This window comes from Microtus ochrogaster, linkage group LG2 (genome assembly GCF_000317375.1).
Source record: "Microtus ochrogaster isolate Prairie Vole_2 linkage group LG2, MicOch1.0, whole genome shotgun sequence".
Lineage (NCBI taxonomy): Eukaryota > Metazoa > Chordata > Mammalia > Rodentia > Cricetidae > Microtus > Microtus ochrogaster.
In genome coordinates, this window is record NC_022028.1 from 51978151 (window position 1) to 51998432 (window position 20282).

The window sequence follows — 20282 nt, forward strand, 5'->3', positions numbered from 1 at the left end:
AGTTACATCCCAGACTGAACACAGCGGTAATTCCCGGATGCGTGCTCTGAGCTCCCTCCCCTGTACCCTTCTGTCCCACGGATCCTCAGCAGGACCTCAGGGTCCGGCCCCCGACTCTCCAAGCAGCAGGGCGGGGAGGGAGGGGCCCCAGAAGTCCAGGAAGAGGGAGAAAGGGAGAAATTCGAGAAACAAGCCACTCGGGGAGAACCAGACAAACCGGGTCCGGGCAGGGCGGAGTCGGGTCTGGGGCCCAGGGCTCTCGGTGGGAGGAGCGCTGCTGAGGCCTCGACTGCGGCGGACCCAAGTGGAAGGGTGGGGAACCCCGAGACTCCGGGCGCCGCTTGGCTGCACGAAACGCGGTTCCCCAGTACCCCCGACACCTTCAAGAGTCCGACCCAGGGGACAGAACTCCGCTTTTGGCTCCGCCCCAGGCCTGATCCCCAAGATTCAGCGGGGTACCCGAAAGGGGGTTGCGTAGGTGGGGACTCTGAGATGGCGAGCGAGAACTGGGGTGCGCGGGAGGGCGAATCCACAGTGACGGGCGTTCTTGGGGCTGGGTGGTCAGAGACCGCAGGCCGGGGCCCGCCTTAGACCACGCCTCCACACTGACACCGCCCATTCACGACCCCGCCCAGATCTAACCCCGCCCACAGGTCCCGCCCCTCTAGCCCGCAGCCCCCACCCCCCGCCCGGCTCCTCAACACAAACTTTCCGTCCCGCTCGCTCCCTCCTCCGCGCCCAGCACCTCCCGCTCCGGCCCGGCTCATTCCGTGCATTCCGGCCATCCCCCTGCCCACGACCCCCCTTCCCGGCCCCCCTTGCTACTCCCTCGGGCCCGGAGGAGAGGCCCGGCGGAGCGCCCCCCGGAGCTCGGAGCAGGTAAGCCCACGGGACACAACTCGGAGGCCTCGCGCGCAGAGGTGACTGCTCGGTTGGCTTCTGGATGGCGGGGACCCGAGACATCCTGGGGGCGCTGAGCTATTGTCCAGCCTGCGCCCGAGCCCAGGACCTGGGTGCCGGGAAGTTTGGAGGGAAGGGGGGAGACGCTCTCCGGGAAGCCCCGCCCACTCCCCCCCCCCCCGCGACCCGAAGGCTGGGAAGCCCGGAGTGTCCCGGGTGCCCGGGCCTGGCCCCGCCGAGTGCCGGGGTGTGCGCCCGGAGCCGCGGGCTTGGAGGGCCTGCCGCCGGGACTCGTATCCGGGGCGCCCTTTGGACTCCGGGAACCCGCGGGCCCTGGCTCCACGCAGGCCTTGGCCAGGGCTCGTCGGTGTGAGCACCGCTCGCAGCTGCACTGGGACCCGGCCGGGCGTCGGGAAGCCACACTGCAAGCCCGGAGCGTGTGCGCACCGAAGGGGGACGCCTGTCTCCTCCAGTTCTGCGGCCCGCGTCGGGGCGAGGGCTTCAGAGTGTCAGCTCTAGCCCAGGAGTCTCGCTCCGGACGAGGCTTCATTTGGGGCCTTCTCCGCAGAACTTAAGGCAATTAAGGGAGTCTGGGCTTCCCTTCCCACTCGGGTCCTCTCCATTGTCCGTCACGTCTTTATTCCTTCTTGGGAAGGGAGGCCGGAGCGCTGGTGTGGATCTGTTTTCTAGCCCCAGCAGGCCCTGGGGCAGTGTCACTGAAGCCCCTACTCTACTCCCACCCCCAATAGGGGCCCTGATTGAGGGCTTAGATTCTTAAAGAGCAAGAGGGAACGCGGTCCGGGGCCGGGATTCTCAGGGCCTGTGTCCCGAGCTCTCCAGGTAGGGGCAGAACCAAGTCAGGCCTGGACTTGTAGCCCAGCGGAGAGGATGGGGGTGGGGGCTGGACACGGCTCTGAGGGGCTGGTGTCTATGGTGGCTCCGTGTATTCGCGCTCCCGTGGCCTGGTTCTGTGCACACACGGTTCCGCCTCCGTGCTGGGGTCTAGGACACCCCCACCCCCCCGGCTGAGGGTTGTTGTCGCCTGGGGCCAGGAGGGAAAGCAACTAGAAGGTGGAGGTTTAGGGAGACTATGGCTCTGTCCTTCCTAGCCCCCGGACCTCCATCGGAGACTCCCTTCTCCACGCTTTTTCTGAGTACTTGTTAAATCAATTGAGGGCTGCTGGTCTTCCCTTCCCACTCGGCTGTTCCCCATTGTCTGTCACGCTTTTTATTCCTTCATGGGAAGGACGGGGGTTCTACTCACCGAGTGGGCAAAAGAGTAGCCAGGCCTTCCCCACCCCCAGGGAGGGAACTGTAATTAATGCTAATTAGCACTTTGGGGCTGGGGATGGTGGAACAGAATGGTCAGTGGTTGGCAGGAGATCTCTGAGTGTGTGCACACACACGTAGGTGAGTGTCTATCCAGAGGCTTGCACCCACGTCACCGTGAGTTTTTACATCCTAGCCGGCTATGTTGTCGGAGAGAAGAGACAGCTCTACAGAGGTCAGGAGACAGGTCTCTGGTCCCTTGATGGGCCAGTTGTGTGGGTGATTCCCCAGATGCCTAATCCCTGAGCCCCGCAGAGGCTTGTCCCCCTCGTTGCCTCAGTCTCCCTTCATCGTGGAAGCTGAACTTTGAGGGGTCTGGAGAGGTGGGTGGGTGGCGCCGGGTGGAGCAAAGAAGGCGGGAGGGTAAAGTCTTGGGGGGGCTTGTAGTTAAGGCAAGATGAGAGGTAGGTAACCTGAAGTAGTAGAAGTTGGAATTGGGGGTGCTTGCTCTTGTAAGTGGGGTTCAGAGGCCACTGGGTGGCTGCCTCCCGCCTCAGTCCCAGAGCCTTTCAGGCTCCCTAGGGCTCCACGTAGGAGCTTGGGGAACGAAGCACCAGGCCTGTCTGTGCTCAGAGGATGCAGTTGCTGAGGGTTGGAGGGTGGACTCCTGCTTGAGGGACCAGGGGCCAGGAGGCCCTGACTGCCAGGCTGGTCCAAGGCTCTCAGGAGGTCCCAGCCTTGTCCCCCGTGGGTCACAGGAGCTGTAGCAGCCCTAGGACCCCTCCTAAGCCTCTCTGGTTAGAGCTGGGGATCAGAAGGTTGCTGTGGTCCCTATGGGTACTGTTGCTCTGTGCGGGTGCTACCTGTCGAATCCAGACCCAGAATCCAGACCCAACTCCCCAAAGCCTCAGCCCTTGGGGTTTCCTCGAGTGCTGATTGTTTCCTGGATTCGCTGCCAGGCCTGAAAGGGCAGGAAGCGATAGAGGAAACGAGAAGGCAGCCGTGTGTGACTGCGTTGTAGCATCCGAGAGGAGCGTGAGGGGTCGTCTGTGTGGGACGCGCTGTCCAGCAGGTACCTGTGGGAAAGAAGCCAGATACAGATTTTGTGAGCACACGTGGGAAAAGCTGTCTGTGGCAATGCGTGTGAGAACCACTGTGGTGTTCTCCATCCTTGTGGTCACGAGAAAAACGGAGAACCTGGGCTGGCGAGATGGCTCCAAAGCTTAAAAAAAAAAAATAAGTGGTTGAGCCAAGCTTGCCAACCTGTGTTCATTGTCCAGACCCCACATGGTGGGAAGAGAGCCCATGACTCTCTGGGGTGTAAGTCAGCTGGGAAGTGGAGATTTCTCTGTGTGTGCCTGTGTGTATCCGAGAACCTGCCAAGGTGACTTTCTGTTGTTGGGCATCACACTGGGATAATTGTGATGAAAATTGTGTGTCTGTGGGTACCACTGGCAGTGTGAGGGACAGTGATACTGTGGTTCTATGTGAGGTGCATCCCTGAGACCTGTCATGCCACGGTGCTGCCTGTTGTGAAATGAGTGAGGTAGCCTTGGGTTTGTCTGTGTGACTGTTTATGACACTGTACCTGAGCACAATGACAAGATCCACTGATGTGTACGAGGGTGCCAGTGGCAGCCCGGGAGAGACAGCCAGAGTGTGAGAAACTGGGGTGTGACTGAGATTGAAGCCGTGGGTGGTCACTGTCTCAGCTTGTGTGGGTGACATCCTCAGGGCTACGCCACACAGGGTGTGGGGGCCCGTGACCCCAATGCGTGTGGCATCTATCTGGAAGACCTTGCAAAAGATACCATCAAGTTGGGTGTGGTGGTGTGCACCTTCTGAAGCAGAGGCAGGGGGATCTCTGTGAGTTCCCGAGTTCAGCCTGATCTACAGAGTGAGTTCCAGGACAGCCAGGGCTACATGCCCAGTGGGATTCCGGCACTAGGGAGACCAAGTGAGGTGCAGCTTTAAGGCTAACCAGGCTAACCAGGGCTGTACAATGAAACTCACTCTCCGACAGAAGTCTAACATGGTAGATATTATAGGTATGTATTTTTTTTCCAATCACACTGCAGTCCCCAACACTTGAGAGGCTGAGGTATGAGGATGGTGGGTTCAAGTGCAGCCACAGCTACAAAGTGAGACCTTATCTCAAAACCCAATAAGAACAAAAAAAAAAGAGTTAAAATGATAAATTTATGTTATAATATACATAACCTTAATTTAAATTTTTCCTCACACTTGTAAACCCTGACACTTGGGAGTTCCACAAGTTTGAGGGTGATCTAGGTTACACAAGTGAAGACCCGCTTTCAAAAGTGGATGGTGGGGTCAACGAGATGGCTCAGTGGGAAGAGGTGCTTGCGGCTCAGCCTGATGACCTGAGCCTGATCTTGAGAACCTATGGGATGGAAGGAGCGTAGGATTAACCTCCACACTGTGCTAGCGCTCTCTCTCTCTCTCTCTCTCTCTCTCTCTCTCTCTCTCTCTCTCTCACACACACACACACACACACACGAATAAATAACACTATGATTGTATGTGAACATGAATATATATATATATATTTAAAATACAGGGGGCTACACGGTAAGGTGGCTGCTGCCTCCTGTGTCGGAGGAGGGACAAGGTGGCAGCCTGTGTGCTCATAGAAGACACACTGAGACTTCCATGACATCGCTGATTGCTGGCAGCCCAGTGGGTAACTTGACAGGGTGGTGGATAGCCACTTGTTAACTGAGTTCTGTGGGACCCCAGCTCCTCAGGTTGTCCCTCAGTCTCCCCCTCCCCATCTCTGGGGTTCTGTATATACAGAGACCCTGGAGAGTGGCAGAGAGTTTGGGAGGCCTTCTGGGACTGGTCAGCTCCATCTGCAGGAGGCTTGGGGGCTCTGAGGAGGGGGCTGTTCCTGGCCAGGGCTTCTAGGGGTGGTGGTGAGGGGCAGGAACCGTGGTTCTCAAATTGGAAGCACATTAGTTGAGCGGGAGGGGGGAGGCGCCGCCTCCTCCAGTCGGCCTGTAAATCACTCCCTCCTGTGGAGAAGGGGCGCGGGTCCTCTCTCCCCAGCATGGCAGGGTGTGGCTACTTGGCTGGTCCCTCCTGGGTCCTTAGACTGGAGGTGGGAGGGGGGGAGGCATAGAGCATCCCTACCCCCTCCCCTGGCCCATTCTGGTCCCAACCAGAGCTTGGCCACTTGTAGGGTGGGAACCTCTGGCAGCTGGGGAACAGCTGGCTGCCGTGGGGGTGGGGTAGAGGGAAGACAGGCTAGGGGGTGGGGAGGCCCAGCGGGCCCTTCCCAGCCTTGCCTCCTTGTCAACCCGGTCTGGGGTGGAGCGCAGGGGACCCACTGATTTGCCCGCGTTGGGTTCTGCCTAGCTCCTGGAAGTGAGAGCACTTGGGGGCAGGGGTCCCTGCAGGGCCCAGCTCAGCTCCTGCGCCCCTGGGATACAGCGAAGTGCCACCTAACCACGTGTCTTGTCTCTGCTGTGCCCTTACCAGGGCACCAGCTCTCAGGGAGTCCTCTTCCCCAGGCTTGACCTTCCCCCTTCGGAGGGAGCCACAGGACCTTTGCGGCCGCCCAACTCTGGCCTCCATTCGAAGCTGTCTGGCCAGTTCTGCCCGTAGATCTAGCCCCAGGGCTGGGAGTGGGCAGCCGGGCCCCTTATCTCCTTAGGCCTCCTGGCCCCCTTCCTCGTCACTGGCCCGAGGCACCTTCTGACCCCCCAGGCTGAGGGTCTGGAAGAGGGGAGGAGGCAGGTGTGGCTGATCTGCAGGCTAAGGGTGAGATCTAGGGAAGGCTAAAGCCCTCCAGAAAACTCTTGAGGGAGAGGGTCTGTGGGAGGAGCCGAGCCAGGCCCCGCCCCTCCCCCTCCTCTCTCTGGGTTCTGTCCTTCCTCTGCTCTAGGCCCCTGACTTCCTCCTGCAGTGTCCCCGCGGGTCCCACCTGCTTGCCTCTTCACCTGGGTGCTGTGGATCCATCCCTGGGTCTTCTCCCTCCAGATGAGAGGCCGTCATTTCGGCTGCCTGGCGCTGGCTGGTCTCTGAGCTCTCTACTCTGGCCTGAGCCTGCTGGGTGACTCTTCTGGGACCCTCTTGTCCTTCCCATTCATCTGGGGCCATCTCGCCCTCCGTTTCCTGCTCCCCTGTTCCTCTCAGAACACAGCGTTTGATGGAGGTTGTCTTTGGGCTGCTCTGCTCCCACTCACCTGCCCCTTGACACTTAGCCTCCCATCTCCCATGAGTCCCTGGGTTTGGAGGTGAGCATTCACGCTCCAGGGATTGTCTTCATCCACTCTAGTGACAGTCACCCCAGTAGCCTCCCATGCCTCCTGAGGGTGCCTTCCCTGAATGATGTCAGCAGAGCCACGCTGGGCAAAGCCCTGCACGAATGTGCTTCTGTGGGAGACTCCTGTGGGTACCCTGCTGTCCTGGGGTGTGAACCTAGAACCATGTCAGTCCTGCAGGTGCCCAGGAGCCATGTAGGGTGTGTACGTTAGGGTCCCTACTTCTTGACACCCCTCACCCCCAATGCCCTTCCCCCTCCCTAGCTGCCAGAGATCCCAGCCAGGGGCTGCCCCGCCCCCAGTCAGTCCCAGCTCCCCGGCTGCTCTTCGCCATATTTGGCCACATGCTCCCTCGGGGGCGGGGCAGGACTGACATCACCCAGGAGGGGGGCACGGCCTGGATGAGGGGGAGACAGCCAGAGACTTGGGGGAGGCCAGCAAGTTTCTTCAGAAGTTGGGCTGCCAGGGCCCCCGTGCAGTGGGCCTGGCTGTTCCATCGGAGGCTGAGGGCCCAGGGGTCCTATCTCAGGGTGGGTCCTCTGACCCTTCATCTGGTCTGACAGCTCCTTGGCTGGCAGCATCAGACAGATACCTGGGGAGGCCAAGCACCAGCTGCTCCTCCAGTGTCCTCTCCCCCAGCTGACACACAGCCCCTTGCCCCATTCCTACTGTAGATGGATGGAGGATTGCAGACCTACACAGTTCTGTGGTGAGGAACAGGCCGGAGGCAGGGCGTCTGCCCCTGGCTGCCCACTACACAGAGACAGACTTCTGGGTGTCCCAGAAGCCACTTCAGCTGAGGGGTCTCAGTGGCCTGGACCTTATGTTCCTATCCACATTGTGGGCTTCACTGCCTTTTTCCTGTCCACATGGTTAGGGTGTGGGCAGCAGGGTCTCTCTTCTCCCCATATTCCCTGTCTCCCCAGCCTCCATCCCTGCCACTAACCAATAACTCTGTTCAAAACCCAGCTGTGTGTCTTTGGGGAAGTGGTTTGACTTCTCTGTTCCTTGGTTTTTCTCATGTAATAAGTAGGATTACTAAGAGTACCCTAGGGACTTGAGAGATGGCTTAGCAGTAGAGAGCACTGGCTGCTCTTCCAGAGGACCTAGGTTCAATTCCCAGCACCCACACGGCAGCTCACAACTGTAACTGCAGCTCCAGCAAGATCCAACATTCTCACTCATGCCTGCAGGCAAAGCACCAGTGTGCATAAAATAGAATAAATTAGTTTCAAAACAGTACCCCAAAGGGTTACTATGAAGATTGGATGAGTCACCTGTCAAATCCCCAAACCACACCTGGCACACGGCAGGTGCCACTGTTAGAAATATTAAGTCTAGGCCAGGTGGTGGTGGCGCACACCTTTAAGCCCAGCACTTGGGAGGCAGAGGCAGGTGGATCTCTGAATTTGGGGCCAGCTTGGTCTACAGAGTTGAGTTCCAGAACAGGCGCCAAGGCTACAGAAAAACCCTGTCTCGAAAAACCGAAAGAAAAAAATTGAGTCTAAACGTGATGCTTAGAACTGTGTGCGGTTGCATATATATGCCTGGTACTCTAACTACCTGAGAGGCTGAGGCAGGTGGATGGCCAGCATGGGCTGCATAGTAAGATGCCCCAACATAGACACGTAGAATGAACTCCAAGCTCAGCATTGTTCAGACCCTACCATAGAGAGATCTGGTCTCCCGGTGTAGCTCTGGCTGTCCTTGGGACCTTAGAGAGAACCGCCTGCCTCTGCCTCCCGAGTGCCGGCAGCAAAGGTGTGGGCCACCACACAGGCAGGCACTCTGTGTTCTTGCCTTCCCAGAGCAAAGCGCCCCAGGGCTGGAGGCCCTCAGAACTCTGACTTCAGGTTCCAATGATCTGGGGTTGCAGGAGGCGTGAGATGCGTCTGGGGCTGTGTTCTTGGGGACAGAGAGGGTGTGTGGAACACAGGTGCCATCTGTCATGTGGGCCGGGACAGGCTTGCCTGTGGGTGGTGAGGAGGTATGGCAACAGGAAGTGGATTGAGGAGGTCCGGACAGGCAGAGCCAAGCTGTTGGCTGTACCTCCTCCTCGTTGGCCTCTGCCACTCGGGCCTGGCCCCTCCCTGGGCAGCGCCTGCCCCATGCTAAGGTCCTGTGGGGGATTCTCCTGAGTTACCTGTGGAGAAGCTGAGGGCAGTCTTCTCCCACAGACAGCAGGCCTGCACGGGTGCTGGTGGGAGTGGGTAGTGAAGGCCTGGCTGGAGCTCTCACCTCTGCCCTGAGAGGGCTGCAGACACCAGTCCTAGCCTGATGCTCTACTTCAGAGCTCCACAGGCTTGCTAGGAATAAGTATCCTCCCTGCCTGCCTGTGTAGAGACTGCCCAGATATGCAGGTGCCCTGTGGGGGCGGCCCTCACAGTCCAGCTGGACTCGGTTGCTGTACGGAGCTGAGACTGACCTTGAACTCCTGCTCTAGCCGTCCAAGCTCTGAAGTCACTGGCTGCTGCTGCTGCTGCTTAGTTCTTTGTTTGAAGGCAGGGTCTCCCCATGTAGTCCAGATTAGCCTTTAATATTTGCAGTCTGAGTCAGGCACTGGTGCACGCCTTTAATTCCAGCACTCGGGAAGCAGAGGCAGGTGGATCCCTGTGAGTTTGAGGCTAGCCTGGTCTAGTTCCAGGACAGACTCCAAAGCTACAAAGAAACCCGGTCTCGAAAAGCAAAAAAAAAAAAAAAAGATTGCAGTCTGCCTTCCTTAGCCTTCTGAATGTTGGGTTTACAGGCAAACAGTATACCTGGCTCAAACTAGCAATTCTCCTGCTTCAGCCTCCCAAGTGTGTAATCACGGGGGTGCTGCACCTTTGATGTATGTACTGTTGTAGGTGGTGGCAGGGGGAGATCTCGCTCCTTTATTAAAAATTTTTCCCGCCGGGCAGTGCTGGCGCACGCCTATAATCCCAGCACTCGGGAGGCAGAGGAGGCGGATCTCTGTGAGTTCGAGACCAGCCTGGTCTACAAGAGCTAGTTACAGGACAGGCTCCAAAAACCACAGAGAAACCCTGTCTCGAAAAAGCAAAAAAAAAAATTATTTTTTTCCCTGTGTGAGAGACAGACAGACGGACGGAGGGCTGGTGGAGCTGAGAGTTCAGCCTCCAGGATTCGCTCTACCCTGCTACCGTGCAGCTCCCAGGAAGGCAGCTCAGGACATGAGGATTGACAGATTCTCTTGCCACCATCTTGTTGGGCCATCTCTGTCTTTGTGGGGGGACAATGTATTACATAGCCCAGGCTGGCCCCAGCTGTGCTGTGTAGTGGAGGCGGCTGAATTCCCAATCCTCCTGCCTCAGCCTCCCAAGTAATGGGATTACAGGGGTGAATGACCATACCAGCTACTATTGCTTTCTCAGTGTTTCAGCCTGGCATTTTTAGTGTGTGTGTATGAGAGAGAGCGCCTGCTAGGCAGTTGTTAGATGTATGGGTGCTGGGACATAGGGTCCTCCACTCTTAACATCTGAGCCATCTCTCCAAGGGACCATTTTGACTTTTTATAGGACCCAGGTTCAGAGAGGTAAAGTAACTCATCCAAGGCCATACACAGCTCTGAACAGGCTTAACCTCTAACGGTCTTCATGCAGCCTGGTGTGGGGGGAGCATTGGAACAGCCACTGGGGTGACAAAACCCTGTCCTAACCCCCTTCATCTGCTTGTCTAGGCTCAGGCCTTCCAGGGGGCTCAGGCCCAGAGCCCAGAGCAACCAGCACAATAGCGTCCAACAGCTGGACCGCCAACAGCAGCCCCGGGGAGGCCCGGGAGGATGGGTCCGAAGGCCTGGACAAGGGGCTGGACAACGATGCCGAGGGAGTGTGGAGCCCGGACATCGAGCAGAGCTTCCAGGAGGCCCTGGCCATCTACCCGCCCTGCGGCCGGCGCAAGATCATCCTGTCAGATGAGGGCAAGATGTACGGTGAGTGCTGAGTGCGTGGGGCAGGCAGAGGTGGGCGTGGCCCCGCCCTCTGGCCCCGCCCCCTGCTCTCTGTCCCCTGCCAGACCGGTTGGTTGGGGGAGCCCTGGCTGCCTGCCTGGCGGGCGAGTCCGGGCGGGCTTGAGCTGCGTGTGTCTGGGGCCTCCTCCAGCTGCACCTCGCAAACAGGCCGGCCGCAGCCCACACGCGCCCCGCCTCTCCCCAGCCCTGCCGGCTGGAGGTTTCGGGGTGACTCAGGGGGGGCCAGGAAAACTGGGTCAGTCCAGCGAACCTCTGAGAGCCTGTAGCCTAGTGAGGTAGCACCAGCCTCCCCCCGAATCTCAGCACCCAGGACTGAGGGGATACCATAGGAAGAAACAAAGATGGGAACCCCACCCTCTGTATAGGCCTGTCCTTAATGCCTGAACCCCCTCTCAGGACAGGAAGATACTCTGGGGTGCTTCCATCGGGTGGCGTGGCCTGCCCACAGCGCACCCTCACCAATGGCAGTGCAGCCCCATGGAGTATTTTTAGACAAGGGGTTGGCGGGCAGGGAGGGGCAATGGGGCCTGTTCTGTCATCACAGAGGAATTTGGGGAATGTGGCAGTTCTGGGGAGGACAGGAGGTTGGGGGGCTGAGTGCACACTCTGGATACTGACATATACCCTATGGCATGTATAGACAGCCCCCACCTTGGCATAGCCTGCTCCCCAAGAGGGTCTCCGAGGGTGCTGAGCAGAGCCCCTAACCCAAGACTGAGGCGAGCAGATACCGCCATATGGGTCATTGGCGTGAGGACCCAGGGACACACCTTGACCTAAGCTACTAGCATCAGAGACTCGCTAGAGGCCTCTAGCTCCTGTCTTCCTTCACCAGAGAAGGGACAGGGCTTGTTCAGGGTCTCCTGTGATCGGGATGAAGCCAGACTGAACTGCTCAAGACAGGGGCCAAGGGCTGAGACCCACCCTCAACCCCAGCCTCTGAGCCTTGCTGGGAGCCACGGCCGCACTACCTGTCAAGGTCCTCCTTTTTTCTGAGGGCCTTGCTCTCCTGCAAGTCCCGGGGGCAGCATGCTGGGGAGCCCTGAGGAAAGCGTGGTGAAGGTAGGGTGCCCAGGCTTGGGTTGGACCCTCCCTCTACCCGGTCCTCATTGGCTGTCTCTCTGACTAGGTCGAAATGAGCTGATTGCCCGCTACATCAAACTGAGGACTGGAAAGACCAGAACGAGAAAACAGGTAGAGAGAGGGTCCTGGCCCCTGCCACTCCCACCCATGGGTGGCTTGGGGTGAGGGACCACAGATTAGCCACGGAAGTGGGCATGTGCCCAGTGGGGTGGAACGCAAAGGCTTGTGTAGAACTACCTTTGGATTATGTGGGAGTTAGCCAGGGAGGGGACCCTGTCAGCAGATAGCAATCCCTACACCCCGCTTGTGTTAGCACAGACCACAAAGTGTGATTTAGTTCACACTATCCAGCCCCACTGTGACCATACAGGCGCTCAGGGCCCACTCTGTGTCCTCCCATATCTGTGACCGTACAGTCTCTCAGAGCCCGCTCTGCGTGTGTCCTCCCATGTCTGTGACCGTACAGTCTCTCAGAGCCCGCTCTGCGTGTCCTCCCATGTCTGTGACTGTACAGTCTCTCAGAGCCCGCTCTGCGTGTCCTCCCATGTCTGTGACTGTACAGTCTCTCAGAGCCCGCTCTGCGTGTCCTCCCATGTCTGTGACCGTACAGTCTCTCAGAGCCCGCTCTGTGTGTGTCCTCCCATGTCTGTGACCGTACAGTCTCAGAGCCCGCTCTGCGTGTCCTCCCCATATCTTCAGGGTCCTGTTGCTGTGATGAAGACCATAACCAAAAGCAACTTGGGAAGGAAAGGGTTGTTTGACCTTACACTTCCAAACAATGTCTGTCACTGAGAGAAGTCAGGGCAGGAGCCTAGAGGTAGAACTGAGGCAGAGGCCATGGAGGAGTGCTGCTCGCTGCTCCCTTAGACTACCCAGGACCACCTTCCTCAGGGATGTCACTGTCCAGAGCGGGCTGGGCCCTCCCACATCAACCACGAAAATACACCACAGGCCAGTCTTGTGGGGGCATTTTTCTCAGTTGAGGTTCCCTCTTCCCAAATGACTAGCTTGTATCAAGTTGACATAAAACTAAGAAACTGGGGGAGTTTAGTGGCCCCTGTTGGGTCACTGATCTGATCTAGGAGGAGATAGAATCAAGATTGGCCCCTGACTTAACAATGAGCCAGGAGCAGGTGGTACAGAGGAGGGAGAGGGAGCCCTGGTGGGGCATCCAAGAGCGGGGGCAGTTGTGAGGGATGGGGTCCTGCCCCTGCTAGGGCAGATATGGGAGGCTAGCCAGGAGGTGGAAGCCGACTGCATCCACAGTGGTGGGAGTGGGGGAGCAGCAACAGCTGTGTGTGGCCAGGCTGAGGGGAGCGAGTTGGATGACCTGGGGTACCTAGGAGAGGGGTCAACCAGACAAGCCCCTCCTGCCCTAACCCCATGCTGGGAAGGTGGAGGGAGCCCTAGGTTCCCCACTTATCGTGGCATTTAGTAATTCCTGCCCTGGTCCCTGAATCACTCCTGGGTCCTCAGGACAGCTGAGGTCACTCTGGTCCCTGAGCTCACACTAACACTTGGAGGGCCGCAAGAGCACTTTCCCCTCCATGGAATGGCACACGCCTGTAATCTCAGCACTTCTAAGACTGAGGTGGATGAGTTTCGTGTGTTTGAGGTTCCAGCCTAAGGCTCCGTCTCAGTCCCTCCCCCAGACAACACAGACTCTGAGGTCAAGCCCCCAGTTCCCATAGTCTGCCCTACCTGGGGCTAAGTGTGCTTCCCAGCCTGTTGCCTTCGCAACTGTCAATTGATTGACATGTGGACACCTAGAGCAGCTAAGTGCATCCTCTGTTGTTACTGTCACTTTGGTAAGCCATGTCCATATCTGAAACCTCTTGGTCAGCCCTGGGAAGGGGCTGAGGGTCTGTAAGTTCAGACTGTGTCAAACCCAACCTGGTCACATGTTCTGCCTCGTTCTGACCCAACATGGCACCTACTCCTGGCTAGGCTGTCCACACAGGAAACCTAGCAATTTGGGGTGCCCATATCTCCAGTGGCACTCACTCTCATTGAACTCTGTAGCCCAGGCTGGTCTGGGACTCAGCTCCACCTACCTCTGCCTCCCAAGTGCTGGGATCCGAGGTGTGGACCACCATGCCTGGCACAATGCCTCCCTATTAACCAGACAACTTAACACCAAGCTGGGAGTAAGCTCCCTGTGACTTCCAGCTGTCAGAGCTGGCCCTACCTAGGGAAGTGGTCCCCACTTCAGGGTCTAAAGGAATCCTGGGAGAATACCTTGTGGATGAAGCCAGTGGTCTCCACAGTGCCTGGGCTTGGATGCCAGGTCTGTATCCAGCTGTGTGAGCCTGGATTCATAGTGAGCCTCTCTGGCTATGATTGGGTCATCTGTAAGTCAGAGTTGCTGCAAATACCAAATGGGCTGGGTGTCCAAAGCTTGGTGGCCATCAGTATTGCCAGGACCGGAGCCAGCATCTGCTGGGACTCCAGGGCAGGGACCTGCCGGAGGACTGCGGCTAAGGGGTGTTACTAGGGTTCTCTCTTTCCGAGACAGGGTTTCTTTGTAGCTTTGGAGCCTGTCCTGGAACTCATTCTGTAGACCAGGCTGGCCTTGAGATCCGCCTGCCTCTGCCTCTCCAGTGCTGGAATTGATTAAAGGCGTGCACCACTACCGTTCAGCTAATTACTAGGGTTCTCAAGTCCATAACAACAGCTTTATGGGAATAAAAACTTCTGAAGAAAGTCCACCACAGGTGCTGCTATTGGCCATGGAACAGCGTTGATGACATGTGGGTCTCTAATCCATTGTCTGTTCCTGGACTGTGCCAAGGGCTGTCATACAAGCTGGGCCCTATTGGCCTAGGGTTAGCTCAACTTTACTATTAAGGGCCAGGGAGCGGGTTGCTGGGAAAGAAGTCCTTCCAGTAAGAACACCTACTGTGTGCTCCAGCCTGTCCACGGAAAGGCATGTCTATGTGGCTCCTCTGAAGAAGCTGAGGGAGAAAGGCAGGGGAGGTCCAGGCTGAGAATCCGGGTAGGCAGGACGGTGGAGAGATTGCTAGCAGCTGTGGCAAGCCTTTAATCCCAGCAGCTGGGAGGCAGAGGCCAGTCCAATCTACAGGACAGACAAGACTACAAAGTGAGACCCTGTCTCAAAAAGTGGGGGGGCAGTGCTGGAGAGATGGCTCAGAGGTTAAGACCACTGGCTGCTCTTCCAGAGGTCCTAAGTTCAATTCCCAGTAACCACATGGTGACTCACAACCATCTATAGTGAGATCTGGTGCCCTCTTCTGGCTGGCAAGGATACATGCAGACAGAACACTGTCTACATAATGAATAAATGTTAAATAAAAGGCAGCTGTGGCTTCGGTACACATCTAATGCTGGGAGCCAGAGCCAAAGCTCGCCTCAGGACCCCCCACTTCCTGAGTTAGGTGCAGCCCTCGTCTGCCTGAGCATAGAGCAGATTTTAGACTGGGGTTCTGCTCTGTGAACAGAGGGTGCATAGTGACAGTATCGATAGTCATGTACCCACTGAGATGCCTAAGTTCTCCCATTGGATCCTGGGCCCCCAGAGATTAGGGCTGGGTGCTCCCCCCTCCCTGACCATCCTGGCTGTGCCTCCTCACCACCTGTTTCCCTTTGTGGTGGGGCACACCTCCCCAGGTGTCCAGCCACATACAGGTTCTAGCTCGGAAGAAAGTTCGGGAATACCAGGTTGGCATCAAGGTACGTTGGGTGCCTGGCAGGGCCTCCAGCCCTTGCCGGGCCTCTCGCCCATTCTGCATGCTGCGCACTGCAGGCCTCTGCCTCATTGGCTCTCCAGCCCACTCTCCGTCTCTCCGGCCTGAGCTCTTCTTGCCCCCTTCTCTCTCTGTCCTCTGCTCTCTCTCTCTCTCGTTCCCTACAGGGTCTCTAGACACTTGCAGGTTCTAGCCAGGAGGAGATCTCAGGAGACACGGCTCAGGCTGAAGGTATGGGCCCCTGCCACTTGGCCAGAACAGGGCTGAGGAACTGAGAGGGCCTGAGACACACAAGTGACAGTCGTTAGCTTCGGAAGCTCGGAGGAGTCTGGGGTGGTGACACTTTAACCCAACACGCAGGCAGATCTGAGTTCTGGGACAGCCAGGGCTACACAGTGAGGCGCTTGTCTCAAAAAAACAAAACAAAACCAGGCTGTCAGGGTTCCCAGGCCACAGCCCCTGCTGACTGGACAGCAGGTGGCCAGCGTCCCAGAGCCACTTCCAGCCTGCCTCTCTGTCCCTGTCCTCTCTTCTCCTGACTGTTGCTTGCTAATGGCCTGGGAACTGAGGGAAGACATGAAAGGTGTTGGCGGGCAGCTCAGTCGAGGTGGGATGAAGGATCTGCCCTTCTCCCTGCTGCTAAGCCTCCCAAGCGCAGGTTCTGGGAGGGACAGACTCATGGTCCTTTTTTTCCTTCATCCTCCCTCGCCAGTGCACCCCCTGGCTGGCTAGCACTCCCTTCTCAGGGTGGGAAGAGTACCCAGCTGCCTCTTGGCTTCCTTGGGAGCTGGCAGCCAGGACACAGGGTGGGGGTGGGTTACAAGAAACCACGTCCCTTCCTCCATAGAGCCCTGGTTTGTCTAATCCTCTGTCCCTTTCTCCTTCACAGGCCATGAACCTGGTAAGTGGCCCAGTGCCCGTGGGGAGGGCCTTGGGAGCACCTGGGTGACAACAGGGTAGCACAGGGGAGGCCTGCTCACTGGACATGCTTCAGTGTGGTGCCCAGCATAGAAACCAAATCAAAGCTGCGAATTATGAAGCTAATTCAGTTTCACAGACATGTCAGATAATCTGAGTCCAGGAGGAGTGCAGTGTCTATGCATACACTTTTTTTTTTTTTTTTTTGGTTTTTCGAGACAGGGTTTCTCTGTGGTTTTTTGGTGCCTGTCCTGGAACTCGCTCTGTAGACCAGGCTGGCCTCGAACTCACAGAGATCCGCCTGCCTCTGCCTCCCAAGTGCTGGGATTAAAGGCGTGCGCCACCACCGCCTGGCTGTGCAGACGCTCTGTGTGACATTCAGTGTGTGAGGGAATGCCCAGAGCCAAGTCCCTCAGGGACTGCAAGGGACCACCGTACTGGGCATAGAATAAAGTAGTATTTCATACTGTGGGCTGTCCCCGAAAAGGATACAGACGCCAGGATACTGGGGCTCAGAGAGGGTAGACTACTGAATCCACAGCGGAGCTGGACCTCATGTGACCACTGTCCCCCCAGGACCAGGTCTCCAAGGACAAAGCACTCCAAAGCATGGCCTCCATGTCATCTGCACAGATCGTCTCTGCCAGCGTCCTGCAGAACAAGTTCAGCCCGCCCTCCCCTTTGCCCCAGGCTGTCTTCTCCACCTCCTCAAGGGTATGGGGGGGGGGGCTGGAGGCTGAGGGCTGGGGTGTGGCTAGGGTTCCAGAGTACTGAGACCCCGTCTTTGTCCACAGTTCTGGAGTAGTCCCCCTTTGCTAGGACAACAGCCTGGACCGTCTCAGGAGTGAGTACCGCCTGTGGCTTCCACGCATGCGCTTCCCTCCTTCCTGAGCCCTGTATTTGCTTCCAACTTGGGGAACCATAGTTAATCTCTGGTTACCACCAGTTAGGGAACAAAACTCAGGGTTCTCAGTTCGGAGAACATACTGACAGCCACAGTGAATAGCTTTTTAGGATGGGAGGGGAATGTACCCACCAGCTGTGGGACGCAGCTGGGTGCCATCCGAATTAGAACGGGGCAGGCTAGCCTATGAGCATGCGCTTTGAGGCATCAGCTTGAGAGGATGCGGGGGAGGGGCTGGACAGGTGAGGGGCTGAGGACCTCTGACCTGCCATATTCCTGACTGACCGCAGCATCAAGCCCTTTGCCCAGCCTGCCTACCCCGTCCAGCCTCCCCTGCCACCAACGCTCAACAGTAAGTGTCCCGCCAAGCCACCTAGCACCTGGTACCTCTTGTGTCTGCCCTTCTGTTTGGGACCTGTGTGTACTTGGGTGGGTAGCAGCCATAGGGGGTTGGTTAAGTTTTTATTCCCTGGAAAGAAAGACACCAAAATCTTAACAGAATTCCACTCTCGGTAATGGCATCTTAGCTTTCTGTCACTAGTACTAGGCCCACCCCTTTGTGTGTAGGCTACGCACTGCACCCCCGCCCCTTGGAGGGTAAAGCCCAATCCTGCTGTCCATTGTGCCTGGGCAGATGAGCTACATCTTACTCTTTTAGGTTACGAGTCCCTGGCCCCGCTGCCCCCAGCCGCTGCCTCCTCTGCCTCTGTGCCTGCGTGGCAGGACCGTACCATCGCCTCCTCTCGGCTACGCCTCCTGGAATATTCTGCCTTCATGGAGGTGCAACGGGACCCCGACACGGTAATGTGGAGATGATGGGGAGACTGGCCTGTAACAGAGCATCCAGATCAGGGTCCTGGCGGTGGGGTGCTTGAGCCTGCAGGCTGACCCTGGTTCGGCCCTCCCCACAGTACAGCAAACACCTGTTTGTGCACATCGGCCAGACAAACCCTGCCTTCTCAGACCCACCCCTGGAGGCGGTTGATGTACGCCAGATCTATGACAAGTTCCCTGAGAAGAAGGGGGGTCTGAAGGAACTCTACGAGAAGGGGCCCCCGAACGCCTTCTTCCTTGTCAAGTTCTGGGTGAGGCTTCTCCCAACCCAAGATGGGCAGCTTGCCCAGCTCCCTGCTTCTGCTCTCCTGCATGACCAGCGGGGCCCCTGGGCGGGACCTGCAGGCCTCTGGGTAGGTGGGACTGGAGGCATGGAGGTGGGGAAGCTGGGGGCTAGCCTCTGGCCTCTGCAGCACTTGGTGCCCTCTCCCCAGGCTGATCTCAACAGCACAGTTCAGGAGGGCCCTGGGGCCTTCTACGGGGTCAGCTCGCAGTACAGCTCGGCCGACAGCATGACCATCAGCGTGTCCACCAAGGTGTGCTCCTTCGGCAAACAAGTGGTAGAGAAAGTAGAGGTGAGCAGAGGCCTGGGGAGGTGGGGGACAGGCAGACAGGTCAGGGACGCCAGGTGATGCGACCGCCCCACTCCACAGACTGAGTACGCCCGCCTGGAGAACGGCCGCTTCGTGTACCGCATCCACCGCTCGCCCATGTGCGAGTACATGATCAACTTCATCCACAAGCTGAAGCACCTGCCCGAGAAGTACATGATGAACAGCGTGCTGGAGAACTTCACCATCCTGCAGGTGCGTGCGCGCCGCCCGTGCTCGGCCGTCCGCCCCCGCCCCTGCTCTACTGCGCCGGCCCGTGCTTGGCCATCTGCCCGCCACTGCCCCTGCTCTACTGAGTCCTGTTCTCTCTTCCTCCCTGCCCCCACAGGTGGTCACAAGTCGGGACTCACAGGAGACCCTGCTCGTCATCGCTTTTGTCTTCGAAGTCTCCACCAGCGAGCATGGGGCACAGCACCATGTCTACAAGCTTGTCAAAGACTAGCGTCCCATTGACATCCACCAGGATGCAAGACAGACTTTCTTCCACACACCTGCCTGCCTGGGCTCCCACGGTGTGGGTTGGGGAACTCACCCACCCATGGGCTTGAGGCTGGGACCCAGGCTGCCTCCTTGGCCCCGGCACACACGCTCCCTGCCACTGTTCTGCGCTTTACTGGAGATAAGAGGGCTCCGTGGTGATGTGGCCTTCCTGGGCATTGACCCACAGATGACCGGGTCCCATTTGGCCTCAAGTGACATCAGAGTTGGGGGATGGAGGACACCTGCAGGCTTAGTGCCTGGTCTCTGGCTCCTAAGGGAGCCATGAGCAGGTGAGGGTAGAATGGAAACCAGAGAGGCAGCTAGCAAGGCTGCCCTGGTACAAGGTGTCAAGCTGGGGGCTGGGCTAAGAATGGCCCACACTTATAGGTACCTTCTAGGTACCAGCCTGTTCCCAGCCCCCCCCCCCTGCAGTGAGCTTGGGTCTCCTGTATCAAAGTGCCAAGATGGAGGCTCACAGAGTGGGTGGAGCTGGAGCCTAAGTTCAGCTACCTCCCTAGAACAGGGCTGGCTACAGGGGCAGGGGCTGTGCTCGCCCAGAGCAAGCGGTACAGCTGGGCTGGAGGCTGGACAGCGTACCCACAGCTAGGCACCCCTTCAATGACAGGTGGCAGGAAACAGGAGGCTGGAACTTGAAGAGCCCTTGTCTCCTCCCCTGCTTCCTCCACATCCAGGAACCCTGAGGGTCAACTGGCCTGTCCCCAGGTCACCTGGGTATTTATGAGTTTCAAATGAAGTACTGTGCCCCTCCTCATCCTGCCCGAGCTTCCTGAAGGTTTTCACCATTCGCATACTGCTCAGGCCACCTCCAAACCCCACCTAGGTTTTATAACATGTATTATATGTATTTTTGTGTATTTTTAAATCCAGCTGTGATGGGCTATATCATAAATGGCTCAAGGCAGGGGCCCATGACCTGGTTCCTGCTAAAATAATTAAAAAAGCTGTTGGGTCAGGACAGTGTGTGTACAGCCTCCCAATATGGCCTACCCATACTCATAAGCTGCAGGTGTGCTGCCACCAACCACCACCAGTCATGCGCACCCAGCACCTGTGCTTGGTAGTAGGCACAGCTCACCTTAGCGGCTTCTGGACAGTTGCTGGCAGTCAAGCCAGGATTCAGAGGCCTGGGGACTTTAGCAGCTGCCAGGTGTGTAGATTACCAGGATGGAGCATCTACCGAAGGCCTTTAGCAGTCAGCTGTAGATGCCCAGGCTAGACCAGGCACTCAGCCAGCTGAGCCCAGAGTCTCCTATGGAGAGGCAGAATGAGGCCGCAGTATACATGGGGGGCATTGGCGATCCCTGC

At 57.7% G+C, this 20282-nt stretch overlaps 1 protein-coding gene across 1 annotated transcript; it reads left to right on the forward strand.

Moving 5' to 3' along the window:
- Nucleotides 1-492: 492 nt before the first annotated feature.
- Nucleotides 493-20045, forward strand: Tead3 (TEA domain transcription factor 3). Its single transcript, XM_026785396.1, has 14 exons — nt 493-534; nt 669-879; nt 10132-10383; nt 11552-11616; nt 15133-15195; nt 16099-16110; nt 16704-16841; nt 16922-16971; nt 17322-17383; nt 17690-17832; nt 17943-18116; nt 18300-18440; nt 18519-18671; nt 18805-20045. The coding sequence occupies exons 1-14, from the start codon at nt 493-495 to the stop codon at nt 18916-18918; spliced, it is 1620 nt and encodes a 539-aa protein (XP_026641197.1). The 3' UTR covers nt 18919-20045.
- Nucleotides 20046-20282: the final 237 nt, after the last annotated feature.

Excerpts from the sequence above, each read along its gene's own strand:
- Tead3 (XM_026785396.1), top strand. The coding sequence starts at position 493 with ATGGCGAGCGAGAACTGGGGTGCGCGGGAGGGCGAATCCACA. Across the intron at positions 16,842-16,921 it reads TCTTCTCCACCTCCTCAAGG|TTCTGGAGTAGTCCCCCTTT; the intron begins GTATGGGGGGGG and ends CTTTGTCCACAG. Across the intron at positions 18,672-18,804 it reads AGAACTTCACCATCCTGCAG|GTGGTCACAAGTCGGGACTC; the intron begins GTGCGTGCGCGC and ends CTGCCCCCACAG.